This window comes from Sphaerodactylus townsendi, linkage group LG07 (genome assembly GCF_021028975.2).
Source record: "Sphaerodactylus townsendi isolate TG3544 linkage group LG07, MPM_Stown_v2.3, whole genome shotgun sequence".
Lineage (NCBI taxonomy): Eukaryota > Metazoa > Chordata > Lepidosauria > Squamata > Sphaerodactylidae > Sphaerodactylus > Sphaerodactylus townsendi.
In genome coordinates, this window is record NC_059431.1 from 116,940,585 (window position 1) to 116,956,936 (window position 16,352).

Consider the following 16,352-nt stretch of genomic DNA (forward strand, 5'->3'; position numbering starts at 1 on the left):
TCAAGCTGTTAGAACATTAAGGGTATGAAAGATAGTTCTCGTAATGATTCCATTGGTTTCGTTTTCGTCCCTCGTCCGCTTGCATTTCATTTAAGTCAGATTAAGGAGCCTTACGCATGGAAGCCGGCCTGCCAGACTGCAGCGATGTCTGCCTGGGCTTTTGGAAGAAGGGGGAGGGAGAGGCCTCCGTGCTTATTTTCAGGTCAAGCAGACAAGCCCGTGGACGGCAGTTGCTGAGAGGCTGAGCGCTTGCGTAAATCGCCGGATTATGTGCTTCAATCTTGTGATACCTTGGCATTAATTGCAACACAAACTCCTTTTAGTGGACTGAGATGGGCTGTGAGGCACAGGAGGAGATTACGAGGCAGATAATGCAGAGGATTGGTAATAGTATCCCAAGGGAGGTTGCCAAACCTTTGGATAGGGCTGGAGATCTTCCAGAATTACAGCTCTCTCCCAGACTGCAGAGATCATAGAGAAAGTGACTGCTCTGGAGCGTGACATAATGCCCTGCTGAGGTGTTTCCACTAGCTTCGCCACCGAATCTCCAGGAGTTTCTCAACCCAGGGTCAATGACCCTAAATCCCAAATCTTTCGCATCTAGTTCATAGTCCAGATAAGCGGGGTTTACAGTTCAGATTGCTCAAAATCCTTTCTTTCAGACATGTCAAGCTTTTCTTCTGTACGCAAATCTTCTGTTGCTCACACATGGTCTTTGAGCCAATTAACGTTGGCTATGAAGTTACCTGCTTTTAAAATGTATGTAAATGTATGTATGTAGCACCTTGGGGCACTTCTGCACACGCAGAATAATTCACTTTCAGTCCACAATTGTTGGCAAGTGGATTTTGCTGTTTCGTACAGTAAAATCCAGCTGCAAAGTACATTGGAAGTGGATTGAAAGTGCGTTATCCTGGGTATGCGAAAGTGCTCTGGCATCGAGCAGAGAAGCACCAGGAGGGATGGGGGATGAGCAGGCTGATAGTGAAAACACTTTTGTTTTCCGTAGGTAACCAGGTAGAGGCACCCAGGGCCAGGCGACTTTATCTCAATCTTCTGCGTTCCTGTCTTTCGTGCCTTCTGTAATGTGGGATAGAACCAGGGAAAAGGGAGGGAGGAGGTGAACAGGGGTTGATATATTGTTTGACTGTACCAGCAGAACTGGCTCTTTCCCTCCAGCCACTGATGTCTGCCAATAAAGACTTCTAAACCTTCAAGTAGCAATCTTTGGGGCACTTCTGCACACGACAATTCCACTTTCTACATCCGCCACTGTTGCAAGTGGATTTTTTACAGCTCAGGACAGCAAAATCCAGCCAAAGGTGGCATGAAGTGGGACGCTGAAAGTGCGCGATCCTGGGGCTATACAAAGTGCTCTGGCATCGAGCAGAGAAGCACCAGGAGGGATGGGGGATGAGCAGGCTGATAGTGAAAACACTTTTGTTTTCCGTAGGTAACCAGGTAGAGGCACCCAGGGCCAGGCTTAATTTTATCTCACCTTCTAAGTGCCGCTCCGTTCCTTCGTAAGTCTCTGTAATGTGATAGAAATCCAGGGAAAAGGGAGGAGGAGGAACAGGGGTTGATATATTGTTTGGACGGTACTCCAGCAGAAATCGCCTTTCCTCCATGGCCACAATTGATGTTCAAGGCACAAAGACTTCTAAACCTTCAAGTTCCAGAGTCTGATTTGAGTTACCGATCTGGGGCTTGACACCAGTAGCTTTTCATAGACTCCTCCTCCTCCCTGCCCCTTTTGAAGATGAGGACAATGTGATATATCAGTTAGAGGAGTTGACTTGAAGTCCAGTAGCACCCGAGGCCCCTTCCGCACATGCAGAATAATGCACTTTCAGTCCACTTTCACAATTGTTTGCAAGTGGATTTTGCTATTTTGTACAGTAAAATCCAGCTGCAAAGTGCATTGAAAGTAGATTGAAAGTGCAATATTCTGCATGTGCAGAAGGGGCCTAAGAGACAAACAAGAATTTCATGACATAAGCTTTTGTAGGTCAAAAACTCCATTCCTCAGGCACTAATAGGAATGGAAACTTCAGTGCTAGGTTAAGATATGAGAGATCAAGTTTGAATCTCAACGCTGCCATGAAAGCTTGCAGGGTGAGTCTGGGCCATTCACACTCTCTCAGCTTCCCGTACTTCACAGGGTTGTCATAATAATGAAATGGAGAAAAGGACAGTAATGAGTCTCCATTGGGAAGAAAGGTGAGTTATAACTGAAGTAAATATATTAGTCTATCTAATCTTGCGGTCTCCCACCAGTCTTCCAAGAGTTATCCGGGATGACTGACAGAGATTCTGAGAATGTGTTGGCAAGTTCTTTAATAGCCCAAGATGCAGTTCTTCTTGTTGGGAAGACTTGAACACAGTCGAGGAAGTCAAGTATTCTGCAAACCGTTTTTTTGAAAGATTCTTGAGTAACAATCCTGTCCCCTTATCGTTCACGCAGGGGCGGAGCGAGGGGGAGCTGCACCCGGGGCATGCCTGCATCCTGTGCCCCTGCCCGCCCCCGGAACGCTCCAGAATCCCCCTCCCCACTCTGGAACACCCCCGCCACACCCCCGGAATGCCCCCACCACACCCACACCCAGGCATGCCCCTGGTGCATCATGCCCCACCCCTTCCCCCTTGGTGCTACGCTACTGTGTTCATGCCATTTTTGTTAAGTTGCACACTGTTCTGTTTCTGGCAGAAGAACAGGACAAAAGAGGAGTCGAGCAACCTCACCCTATCTTTGTCACCTTGAGCAACAATCCAACTTTCTCTCCTCCACCTCTTACTTCAATCATGCTTCAAGAACACCCTTTTCCTTGCTCTAAATGTCCCTTCACCAGCCCCTACTCATTTTGAGTTTGAGTTTTCCTGACATTATCTCTCCAATTCCAAGCTCCTCATCGGTAGATGTCACATTCGACACATCACAGAAACTGACAAAAGTCACTTAATTCTGTTTTGTGCAGTTTTTGAAGGTTTTTCGACAGTCCTTGTCACATCAGGAAGGGAAGGGGGGGCACACATTCAGTGAATTACTGTGTAGCAAGGTAACTGGCGTCCATGCTGAGATGCGCATTGGAAAGTTCCTTGAATTTATGCTTAGAGTCCCTGATTGAGCAACTTGCGCACGTCGCAGCCTGCTTGTGTGTACTGAGCTTATTAGGTGGATGAGAAAACAGTAGTAGAATTTAAGAAGGGAAATGGCCTCTGGTGTAATTAATCCACGTAAACACCCCAGCAAATCTATTAATGCTGAAGTCTGATTTGTAAGATTCTCCCTCCATAATGTTCTCCCTCCATAATAATTGTAAAGGAAGTCTCAGTCCTTTGCACACAAACATGCTTGTGTGTACACAAACCCGTACACTGCTTTTCACTGATGAAGCTGAAGAATATTTAAGACTGTATGTGGGCATGTATGTTTACATATAAGTGCACATGCTAGGGATGCAGGTAGTACCTGGCACTGGTGGGCAGGTTAAGGGGGGCAGCACCCCAGGAGAAAAATTAAATGGAAAAATCAAGCCTCATCTACTTACAGGAAATTCCAAAAACCTGATCTTACCATAGAGTTTCTGGCAATTCCTAGAACTACCCTTGTAACTTATGACTAGCTCTAGGGATCACCAGGAACTCTATGGTCAGAACTTCCTGCAAGTAGAACTTCTTGTATGTTTGATTCCAGTTTCTGCCTACTGAGTAGGTGAACGTTGGCAGGCAAAGGCCAAAAATAAATCTAATAAATCCAATAAATAAATCAACCTGGAGGTTTCTTGATATAAGATAACAAACAGGAATCCCAGCACAACCACAGATGCTCTTGGAGAACCGAATAAGAAGTCTGTTTGGATGCTTTATCGTTATGAATTAATCAATAAGATATTTATTCTTTTTGTTCAATACTTCCAAATTAACATTAAATAAAAAGCAAATAACTCACAGGAGCATAGTTGGAAACAAAGGGCAGTGTTCATTGAAAAGACCTACATAGATCTTCAATAGCCAGATAAACAAGAGAAGGCACAAAAATTCAATATGTGCATTTCAGTTCATTCCTCCCATTTGCTCCTGCGGACATGCAGCACGAAGCGGATCTAATTCTCCGGTAATGCTCCAAAACAGGGCCTTCCATAAGGAGAGCTGTCGTGTTTCCATGGAGGCGAAGGCTCAAATTCTAATCAGAGATGAAAATCCAGATTATCTGCCATTTTCTTCATCAGAAAAGCTCCCTTATTTATTGTACTTCCCTGATCTTTCGGATTATGAAGCTAATGGCTTTCTGGCTGACGCTGTGAAGTAATTATCTGAATTGCGCAGTGCTTCCATAGGAAAGTCCTGCCACATGCTGAATGCAGTTGGTTTATTGACAGCTTTTAATTATATCTCCAGCTGCCTACAGCTTTTTGGGTCGGATTGCTTTTCATTGATGACGCTAAAGAATATTTAAGGCTTTCTGTTCACCCTCATATAAATCCGGCTCTCGTTAAAATAATCAGTTCTGGTTTTGACAGAAGATTTGGGTTTGGGTTTTTTTAGAAAACATTCTGCTTGAGAGAAGCTTCCTGTCTTGTTGGGCCCTGATTTTTTAAAAACCAAACTCCCACATATGTGTGAATATTATTGAAAATCTGTGCCTTTTTTTGCTCATTTCTTGAACAGTTGCTCTTGAATTTGCGTGATTTTTGACTAGCATAAGCCCCATATGTGATAAATATGAACATGAACATGTTGATTGTATCTTCGGAGATATTAGTGCCCCCCTTTTGCCTGTTCTGCTTGCATTTTTTTTTGCATTTATCTTGCCTATTTTTTTGCGTTTATTCCATTTTTCTCCCCAACTAAGACACATAGTAGCTTAGAACATCGTTTTTTCTTTCCTCTGTTTCCTTGCAACACCTCTGTGTGGTAAGCTAAGCTGAGAAATCTTCCAATGAGCTTTCCTGCTAGAAGTGGGGATTCAAATCTGGGTCTCCTGGGATCCGTGGCGCCTTCCGCACAGGCAGAATAATGCACTTCCAATCCACTTTCACAACTGTTTTACCAGTGGATTTTGCTATTCCGCAGAGTACAAAGTGTTTTGAAAAGTGGATTGAAAGTGTATTATTCTGCCTGTGCGGAAGGGGTCAAGTCGAAAGTGTTGGATTCATCCCGGGTCAATACTCCCACTTAAATAAGAACATAAGAACAAGCCAGCTGGATCAGACCAGAGTCCATCTAGTCCAGCTCTCTGCTACTCGCAGTGGCCCACCAGGTGCCTTTGGGAGCTCACATGCAGGATGTGAAAGCAATGGCCTTCTGCGGCTGTTGCTCCCGAGCACCTGGTCTGCTAAGGCATTTGCAATCTTAGATCAAAGAGGATCAAGATTGGTAGCCATAAATCGACTTCTCCTCCATAAATCTATCCAAGCCCCTTTTATAGCTATCCAGGTTAGTGGCCATCACCACCTCCTGTGCCAGCATATTCCAAACACCAATCACTCATTGCGTGAAGAAGTGTTTCCTTTTATTAGTCCTAATTCTTCCCCCCAGCATTTTCAATGGATGCCCCCTGGTTCTAGTATTGTGAGAAGAGAAAAATTTCTCTCTGTCAACATTTTCTATCCCATGCATAATTTTATAGACTTCAATCATATCCCCCCTCAGACGTCTCCTCTCCAAACTAACGAGTCCCAAACGCTGCGGCCTCTCCTCATAAGGAAGGTGCTCCAGTCCCTCAATCATCCTTGTTGCCCTTCTCTGCACTTTTTCTATCTCTTCAATATCCTTTTTGAGATGTGGCGACCAGAACTGAACACAGTACTCCAAGTGCAGTCGCACCACTGCTTTATATAAGGGCATGACAATCTTTGCAGTTTTATTATTAATTCCTTTCCTAATTATCCCCGGCATAGAGTTTGCCTTTTTCACAGCTGCCATGCATGGAGTTGACATTCCTACGGAACTATCAACTAAGACGCCCAAATCCCTTTCCTGGTCTGTGACTGATAGCACTGACCCTTGTAGCGTGTATGTGATAGCACTTCCATCGCAGATTGACCAACAGCCAATGATTTCTTCTCAGAACTGTGCACACTCTAAAGAATATGATGATCCCATCACAGGATATGATGATCTCACAATAGAGACTTGGTGCCTGTGAATTGGTTTAGGGATCTCCCTTCTTGTGTATATGTGTGTGTTTGTGTTCTAGACTCATAGTTGTTGTCCACCACATGTATGGTTCGCATGTTTAAGGATACATATGTTTTAAATATTTTCATTAAAATGGAGTTTTTAATCCTGTATTAGAGCCAGACAGGGGTATTGTCTGTTATTGTTTGCTGTTGACAATCAAACCCGGTTCCCCAGATTAGAGTCCACCACTCTTAACCGCTGTACCACGCTCGCTGTCGTAAGGGAAATGGTTTTTATTATTATTTTTTCATTTATTTAAAATATTTGTTTGCCACTTTCTTTCATACGGAGCTCAAGGTGGCTTACCAAATAGATAAAATACAATAAAACACATTTAAAACACATTTAAAATAAAATAGATAAAAGACAACAAAACACATTCCACCGCGGGCCCTGCCTATTCCCTCCCTTCCGTTTGGCCTTAGATCGGGCGCCGTTTTAAACAACTCCTGTTTTATAAAAAACTTTGGTTGTTTTAATTTCTAGTACTCTGTTGTTTGAAGTTGCTGCATAGGTTTTAAAGGGCTTAACGTTTTTATGCTGCTGATTGGCGGTTCGGTAGAACAGCCGTACTGTGAGCCGCCTCGAGCCCTTCGGGGATGAGGCGGCCTATAAGTTCAATAAATAAATAAATAAATAAAATTTAAATGTCACTGCTCCCAATCAGTAGCGTAGCGCCCAAGGGGGCGGGGTGGGGTGCAATGCACCAGATGCACGCCTGTGCGGGGTTGTGGCGGGGGTGTGGCGGGGGCATTCCGGGGGCGGGGCAGGGGCGGAGGATGCAGGCATGCCCTGGCACAGCTCTGCCTCACTCCGCGCCCGCTCCACCAATAGCTGGCTCTGGCTAGCAGTCTAGTTGCGGCATCCAAAGATCAGAACAAATGGTTCGGTTCCCCCCAACAATGAGCAGTCTCCCTTCTGTTCAGATCACAAAGGGTTCGCAAATTGTGACGAGTCTCCTCATGCCTCAGGAAAATGGGTGTTTCTCAGACATTCAGAACTGGATTGGAAATATTGTCCTTTCCCTGTCTCTATCATCTTCATTGTATATTTAAAACTGTGTACTGCAAGTTGAGCAATAATGATCTTTTTATTGTATTTGAAATTCTTGGCACCGGTTTTATGCCTAATAAAGGTTTTGGATTTGGATTTGGTATATTTAAAAAACCAATTTTTTAAAAAAAATATGTGTTTCACTTCTTCTTCTTCTTCTTCTTCTTCTTCTTCTTCTTCTTCTTCTTCTAGCCTTTCTCGTTTTGCCTGTTGTCCTGATGTTCTGTGGGTGAAAACTAAAAAGGCTTGCTGCATGTTTTGTGCAAATACTTTGACGGGGCTCTCCCCCTCCCTATAGTTATTCCACCAGTGTCTGCCCCACAGGAAGCACAAACTCAGTTTTTACAAAGAGGTGATTTGATTGCTTGTGTTGGGGTGGGAAGAAGCTACACAACTTGTGTGTCTAATGTGGCAGCCTGGCCCGTTTTGTCAAGCGAATTTGCTCCTGTTAGTAGAATCTATGTGTTTCTCATGCTGTAACTGGGAATTGAAGTTCTTCAAAAGCAACCTAAACTTGATGCAAGCATATAATCTATTAAAAAAACGAGTTTACAACTCTACAGGTATATGAAAGGCTGCTTTTCTTTGTAATGAAGAAACTGTGGGGAAACTTCTTGAGGAATCGTCACGCAGCACAATAACTCATGCACTTATTGGCATCGGTTCCAAGGATCAGGGACTGGCAATTCTCCCATAGTGTAACCTGGTGATCCGCTCAGGTGACCTTTTACGGCCGGGTTTTTTTCCCCAGTGTAAAGACTACTTGATCTCTGCAATAAGTTCAAAACTCTAGTAATAAGTTTTAATTAAAGAAAGAGAACCTCCATCTCAAGGAAAACACTAATAACCTCCAGCCCTTGCTTCTGATTATTAACTTTCTGATGGGGTGGGGCAAGGTGGCAAATTTATGGGAGAAAGCAGCAAGAACAAATTAAAAGAGGAAAGGATGCTGAAAACAATTGAGCATCTTTTTTGTTTTTCATCTTGTTAAAAAAACTGTCATGGCTGCCAGTTGTAAAACAGAGAGGGTAGAGTGTCAGACTAGGACAGGGGTCTGTAACCAATGGCTCTCCAGATGTTCATGGACTACAAATCCCATCAGCCCCTGCCAGCATCGGCCATGGCAGCCCAGCCCCCCATAGCTGCCATTTTGACAGGTGGGATATCAATAAAGTAAATTAAAATTAAATTAAAATAGAAGAGACTCTGTTTAGGGTCATGAGTTACTTAAAAATAATTAACATATATCTTTTTTTTCTGAAACAGTGACACTATCAGTTTGGATCCAGACAAAATGGATACTTTCTACTGATTTCCCTTTCGATTGACCTATCTGAAATATTTGGGGGAGAACTTTGGGTTGCGTAGGATTGCCAACTCTGTGTTAGGAAGAACCTGGAGGTATTGAAAGTGGAGCTTGTAGGGGGAGAGATTTGGGTTGGGCAAGACCTCAATGGAGCCTTAGACTCCACCCTCCAAAGCCGCCATTTTCTCCAGGAGAAATGATCTCTCTCACATAGAAATCAACTATGATTCTGGGACATCTTCAGAGCCCCCTTGGAGGCTAGTAACACTAATTGAGAGGGAGAGGGAGCAAAGTGCTGTTTTACTGTTGGAAATATTAATTTGGCTCCAACCAGTATTTGTGAAACTTACTGTGTGCTTTCTGAGGTCGTATAGAGATTCCATTCAGTTTTAAAACAATGCTTGTCATCCAGTCAAGTCAACCTTTATTGGCTGGTCAGCACAAAAGATAGACAAAAATACCCACACATAATAGATCTTGAGAATCAGCTGCAGCACTATAGAAATCTATGCTTTCCTAATACTACAACCACCAGTTGGTATGCAGTTTTATTTAGGAAGTGTCCAAATATTAAATATTAAAAAATGGATTTAAATCAGTAATTGAACTGGCCTTTGTGCTTGATGGCTTACGTTATGATTTAAATTGCTGTGATCCAGACTAATCTACTCCGCTTTCTGGATTAACAGCTACAGTGGTACAGAGCAATGATTGCTAGAGGAGTTTCACTGTGTAATTCAGACTGGGGTGGGGTGTGCTGAAGCCACAATGGAAGCAGTGGAAAGGTTGTGCTGGCACTCTTGCCATCAGCGTTGTGCAAATTTCCACAGATGCTGGCACCGAGGGACTAAGCAGCCAGCCATTGCAGTGCCCAAACCTTGAAGCTGGCCCCTATGACAGCTGGCCACCACTGCAAATGCCCACACCAGTTGGGGGGGGGCATTCCAAGGATGTTCCTTGACTTTAGTCTTTAGTCATCTCCCCAAGGACTTTCAGCCCAGGAATACCCCCCTTCAAACTGACTCCACCAAAAAGATGGTGTAAGTTATTTACGATATTGTCACCTATGTGCTTTCCCAGAGAAGAAAGAAGTTTCTCCTTCCATGGAGCCCGCGCCACCATTTGCCTCTTTGAAGGCAACTCAGCGATGTTGTTTTCTGGCCACCACTCTACTCCCCACATCCTTTGGATTAGACTGTAAGTCTGAAAGAACTCTGACAGAACAAACTTTTTCACCTAAGCGGTGACCGTGTATATGAAGCTGCCTTAATTGAGTCAGTTCCTTGGTCGGTCAAAGTCAGTATTGTCTACTCAGACTGGGAACGGCTCTCCAGATTCTCAGGTGGAAGTCTTTGGACATCACTTCCAATCTGAACCTCTTTAGCTGGAGATGCCTGGGATAGAACCCAGGACCTTCTGCGTGCCAAGAAAATGCTCTACCATCATTGTGCCACTTATCCACAGAAGTGTCCTAATATCTATCTCTGTGAAGGGTCATATTCTTCTGGAAATGTTTTATTTTTAGGTAGGTGTTCCAGGTTTGATGTTGCCATTAATTTGGCTGCTGCTTCAGCTGACTGCTGTCTTGTTTTAATTGCAATAATTGCTGTCGTGTTTCTGTGGCTTGACAATACTCTGTTTGCTGCTTTGGTTGCTTTAAAGATGAGGTAGAGTAAGTGATAAATGTTTTAATAAGCAGATTTTTTTTCCGAACAATGCTGTAAACAAAATAGACTGGTCATACAATTACTGTTGTAATTAAAGTATTTCCACTTCTTGTTAATATTGTAATTAAAAACATACTCATGTATTGTCCATTCCCAAGCTCAGAGCTGCGAAATCCTTCCAAATTAATCAGACGAATCATAGTTCGTTACCAATTTTAACACATTTTTGCGCTTCCAGGGGACATTTTTTGTGTGAAATGATAACATATTTGTAAGGATTACAGCAGTCTAAATTCCAGACCTAAAAACACTTTCCAAGGAGTGAGTCCCATTGACTTATAAAACAGCATCCATATAAAATGTTCTGAGATTGCAAATAACACCATGCGGAACTCCACAGAGGAAACATTTTATTTCTTCCCTATTTCTTTTATTTTATTTGTGTGGGAAGTTAGCTTAGGGGCAGAAAAGAGATTTTCACCCAAGTTTCTACACTTCTTTTTTCCATTTTAATTTTTATTAAGATTTTTAAAGATATTGTCATGGAATGACGCTATCGCTAGAGCAAAGGGAAATCACACATGACTGCGAAAAGCATCTTTGCCTTTTGATTTCCTGGAGGGAGAACAGGAAGCCATGCAGAGGTGCAAGGATGCAACTCCAAAGGCCTAAGTTACCTCGTGGCCTGAACAGAGTTTTCCGTAAGAAGGTGAAAACAAAGGATTTCAGATTCCATCTTGAGACGTGGTCAGAGAAGCATCTTTGAGCCATGGGTTCCCAGAATGGGGACAAAGGAATCCAAAAGGGATGTGCCTTGCTGAGAGATCTCTGTTTTATTTCTTTGATTTCTATTTTCCAACAAATCTTTGAGAACTCAGCTGGTTGGAGTTATTGGAGAAAGGACACAGATTTTACTGAAACAAGCTTGGTTCTCCCAGGCTTGGTTTCATGATAGATATAATTGACCTCTAACAGATAATATACATTATAAAATCGTAACGTTATAACGCAATACTACTTATGCAACAAACTTATTGAGCAAATATAAAACAAGCACTCCAGTTAAACCTCTTATATCCTCCTCACAACTCTATACCTCTATCCATCTAATACCCTATTATAACTTAAAAGATGTTGTTTTCTTAATATACTTACAGATACATCTTTCACCTTCTCCTCCGAGATAATATACCTTGTCCAACACTCCCAATTCTGTTTGTACGTTTCATAAGGCAGATTATGAATTTGATGCGCCAATCCATCCGTCGTATAATAGTGATGTACTTTAAGTTTCCACTCTTCCAACTCAGGTAGTTTGTCTGACTCCCACATCTGCGCCAATACCACCTTTGCCGCCATCATCATGTGGACTAACACAGGCATATGTGGCCTCAATGCCTGATCCGCAAACAATGCTGGACCCAATAAATAAGTGATGGGATGCGTGGGGCAGTGACATCCTATCACTTTCACTACCTCTTCATGAATCTTCTTCCAAAACTCCAACACCCTATCACAGGACCGCCACACATGATGAAATGTACCTATTACTTTCTTACATCCATTTTTTGTCTGACAGCGTAGTCTGGCCATTTAACGTCTTCTGGTGGGAGAAATCAGAAGCAAATACTAAAACATGAATTTGTAGACTTTCTTTGTAGGAACTGGCTCCAAAAAGCAAGCTGTGCTTTTTTTGGGGGGAAGGGGGAAGCCAGGGTTAACCCTAACCTCTCTCTCCCTCTCTCTCTGCCCCCCACCCCTGAGCTTTCATACTAGGGGGGAGCATCTGTAGCTGCCCCACAGAGATTCTCAGAGATGCTTCAATACATTTTAGGTGAAAGAAGTTGATCCACTTGCTAGCCACTAAAGAACAACCATTTGCTATGAGGGATAAGGCGGCAGCAAATCTCCTACCTGACATTTTATGCTATGAGTGGGGAAAAAATCACACGTATTCCAGAACGGGATCATCAATGCAAAACAGCAATGCCTTAAATATAAGTTATTTGATTTGTTAAGTGCATTTTAGACATTATTAATTACTCTTGCAGAAATTGATTGACACACATTTTAAAGATAAACATGTTCTGGATTGAGAACAGACAAATGTTAAATCTGATCACTGAGGAGAAAAAAAACCCTGTCAGGTCAATCAAAGATCAATTTAAAAAGGCCCGACAAATATTATTTCTGTATCATCAAAATTGAGCACTGTTATAGTCCTCCCCAAGAGAAGAAACTCATTCAGCACCCCCAAGTAACTCAGCTCTTTATTTTTGGTATTTGTGTTAAATTGTGAAATGATATCGCCTTGACCAGGTATGATAATAAAAGAGTCTCCTCAGAACGGATTGGGTTACCTGGATGGGTGAGGGTCACTAAAAAACCCCATCAGTTGTATCAGGAATCGGTACTGGAAGTGGTTAAAAATTCATCTGGTGCGTCTTTTTCTCTCCTAAAGAAAACCGTTCACTTTCTAACACTAAATGCTAATGACAAGTTTGTTGGTGTCACATAGGATAGCAGTTACAATAAGTGTCAACAGAAATCGTGACTGAGAGGGTTGCTCTAAATGACTCTTCTGTGACTTTTTCTCTCATTATTGAAAGTTCATTAGACCACATTAGGGGTGCCAATCTCCACAATTACAGCTGCTCTCCAGACGACAGAGATCCGTTCCTTAGTAGAAAATGGCTGTTTTGAAGGGTAGGCTCTATGGTGCTGTATCCCACCGAGGTTCCTTCAAACTCTACCTTTCCTAGGCTGACCCCCAAATATCTGGGAATTTCCCAACCCAGTCATAGGCCCTTTCTGCACCGGCCTCTATGCGCCCTCACACCGGCAAGAATTCTGCCGGCGTGGGGGTGGAGGCCGTTCGCACGCAAGTGTGCAAGCGGCCCCAGCAGAGGCCGGTGCAGGAGAGGCGGCTCCGCATGGAGCCGCCTCTTCCCCGTCCCTCTCCCACTTACCTCGTCGCTGTCGTCGCCCTGCTGGCCTCCTAAGCCCCGCCCACGCTGCCCTCCAACCTCCAGGGGTCAGAGGACAGCGTGGGCGGGGCTTAGGAGGACAGCAGGGCGACGACGGCGACGAGGTAAGTGGGAGAGGGACGGGGAAACAGCGTGTTCCCGGTGGTGCTGTTCGCACCGCGCCGCCGGGAACACGCTGTTTACTCAAAAACTACCCTTTAAACGGGTGTTTTTGAGGGCGGCCTGACGCCGCCCTGAGGAAGGGGAAGGGGAGCCAGGTCGGTGCTGCTGCGTTTCAGCAGCACCATCTGTGCGAACGGTGGCCTGGGGACGGCGTTTTTGCCGCCCCCAGGCTGCCGTTTTTGGCCCGTGCGGAAAGGGCCATAGAGAGGTTGTCCCTGGCTTCCAATTTCCCACTCATAGACCACATAAAATACCACATAGTTTCATGGGAGGGTAAAACAGTACTTTCAGTTGCCTGGACAACTGACTCACACTATTAAAAATGCAAATGACTTAAACCTCATACAAACACGGAATCTTCATGAATCCATCCAGCTTACCCATATGAGTTTGTGTTTCCGCTCAAAGAAGGAATGTAACAGGAGGGTTCTGAAGAAGTTGCCCACTCCTTAAATGCAATCCAGAAGGAACAGGGTGAAAGAAAGCATGTGTGTACTGTGGTTCCCTGTACACCCAACATTAAAAGCTACCTCCAGATTCCTTGTCCATCCATGCAGTGGCGTAACGAGCCAGTAGGGCCAAAACCAACATGTGCAAAGCGCAGAGGCCGAGTAGGGACAGATGGGGAAAGACAGTCTCAAAAGTATGATGGTCCCAGGCCACAAAGGGCCTTAAAGATCAATACCAACACCTTGAAGGTGATTCGGTATTCCACTGGGAGCCAGAGCAAGTGGCATAGCCCATAGTTTGGCAGACATACCGTGCTTCCCCAACAATAAGACAATGTCTTATATTAATTTTTGCTCCCAAAGATGCGCTATGTCTTATTTTCAGGGGATGTCTTATTTTTCTGCGTTCTGTTCGTCAGGCATGCTTCCAAACAAAAACGTTGCTACGTCTTACTTTCGGGGGATGCCTTATATTTCACACTTCAGCAAAACCTCTACTACGTCTTATTTTCAGGGGATGTCTTATATTCGGGGAAACAGGTTAGTTTAGCTTCAGGTATATACAAACTATTTTCATGTCACAGTGAAATGAATCCAGTTTGAGATGCCATTGTTTTGGGCTGAGAATAATTCCTGGGTTGCAAATGACAAATGAAGTCAGGGATACACAATATTTCAGGGAGGCTGGGCTTTGTTCAATCCTGTGCCCTACCCCCACTACACTGCTTTCATGTTTGTCCTTACGATTCCTGTGGCGTCATAAATGATGAACAAGGAATATTCAGGTCCTTATGCAACATGTCATTCTTGTCAACCTCTATAGAGAACTTGGTGGTCGGTTTTGCTGAAGTTCCTTGGAACAGAAGGCATCACATTTAAATAGAGGCTGTTTTTCATTTCAAAAGTGTGACATATTTGATGCATCTATCGGTAAAGGAGATAGAGTCTCCTTAAAAGGTAAAATCTTACTAATGGAAATGCTAAGGTCACGATGCTGGCCTCTTGAGACATAACTTGCTAATTTCCTTGCTTCTCGAAGTTCACGTTGGTCTAACCTTCTGACATATTGGCACCCTTATGGGAGGTTTCCAGCCTTTGAATGTGGATACTTAGCTCTGTAGACAGAAGTGATTTCCTTCAAATGTTTATTCGCACTTAAATCCACAGTCTCGATACTCCTCTCCTTGGTGTTTCCATTTTGACTCAGATTCTTCTTGGTTGACTTTCAGGTGCAGCAATCGGACGCAATGTGCAGTGGTCGCTGGCCCGGATGTCTTTCCGGACCCTTGTCCAGGAACATACAAGTACCTGGAAGTGCAGTATGAATGTGTCCCTTACAGTAAGTATATTATTCTCTGCTCTTTCCACCTTATTTTTTTAAAACTATTCCTTCAGTTATGATGGAGCTTGTGCTTATACTGTAAAGCAAGAACTTCTGCTTGAAAGAACATTTGGTTTTCGTGTAACTGTTTGAGAAATGATGCGGTGTGGCAGAGTTTGAATGCGAATGAAGAATGTGAGCAGTCGACTGGGAAATCCATTAATTGAATCTCACCTTAGTTAGGAATTCTCTAGGACAGTGGCCTTTATTTCCTGAGTTAGGTCACCATGGTTGTAAAACCCTACCTGCTGGATTACAAGCCACATTAGAATATAACCCACCCACCCACATTTTGGAGGGCTAATTTTTAGAAGAACCTGCTGATAATCTGCATGTATAGAGCAAGGATGCCCCTTCTCTTGACTCTTGCTGAGGACAGCAGTAGAACCACTTCAGTGAGACGAAGAACATTCCTCCATGGTTCTGACCCCTAGACTTGTTCCTCGTTATGGTAGCCTTCTGGTACTTTGGTTGTGTTTCTTGTCCTTGGTTGTTGTTGACTGGGGTACTAATGATGTCACTGAGGTCATAACTCTCGTTCTCTCTCTTCCTGGTGTGTGGCTAATATTCCACATGACTTCATGTCGTATGGTTTAAACTCAGTGGGCTCCATACAACTACCTAGGATTAAAGGTGCATCCCAGATCTTGAAAACCACTGCACTTCAGGGAGAGGGATTTTGGGAGCCCTCTTTCTTTCTTAGCCTCCTCTCTGTAATTTGTATGTGCCCAAATTTCACAGTGTTTATAACCATAATAATGTATGTTCTCAAACTGCTAATAGGTGTGGCAGTGGGTGGTGGCATAGATGGCATTAATAAGGGTTCGATGAATTCAAAGAAGATTAGCTATTAGCTTTGATCACTAAAGGGAACCTCTGCATTTAAAGGCAATGAATAACTGTTGTTGGGGGAAAGACTCACAAGAAGGGGACAACTATTTTGTTAAGGCTTTGTTTACGGTCTTCCAAGAAGCTCCAAGATTGAATGTTTAGATTGAATTTTCAGGCAAGGATTATAATAAGTAGTGCATCAGCATAGATATTTTGTTTTAATGTTAAATTATTTTGTACTTTTGATGCTGTGTTTTAATTTTGTTGTAAGCAACTCTGAACCCGACCTTGGCTGGGAATGGGTGGGATATAAATGTAATAAAACAAGGTAAG

General features: G+C 43.4%; 1 protein-coding gene across 19 annotated transcripts in view; it reads left to right on the forward strand.

Annotated features, from left to right (window-relative positions):
* The window catches only part of ADGRL3 (adhesion G protein-coupled receptor L3), a 907,827-nt gene that overhangs the window by 453,909 nt on the left and 437,566 nt on the right, over positions 1-16,352 (forward strand). For all 19 annotated transcript variants that reach the window (XM_048503336.1, XM_048503340.1, XM_048503323.1 and 16 more), the window contains exon 5: positions 15,037-15,146. In XM_048503336.1, coding sequence (XP_048359293.1) covers positions 15,037-15,146 — 110 coding nt within the window. The remainder of the gene's footprint in view (positions 1-15,036; positions 15,147-16,352) is intronic.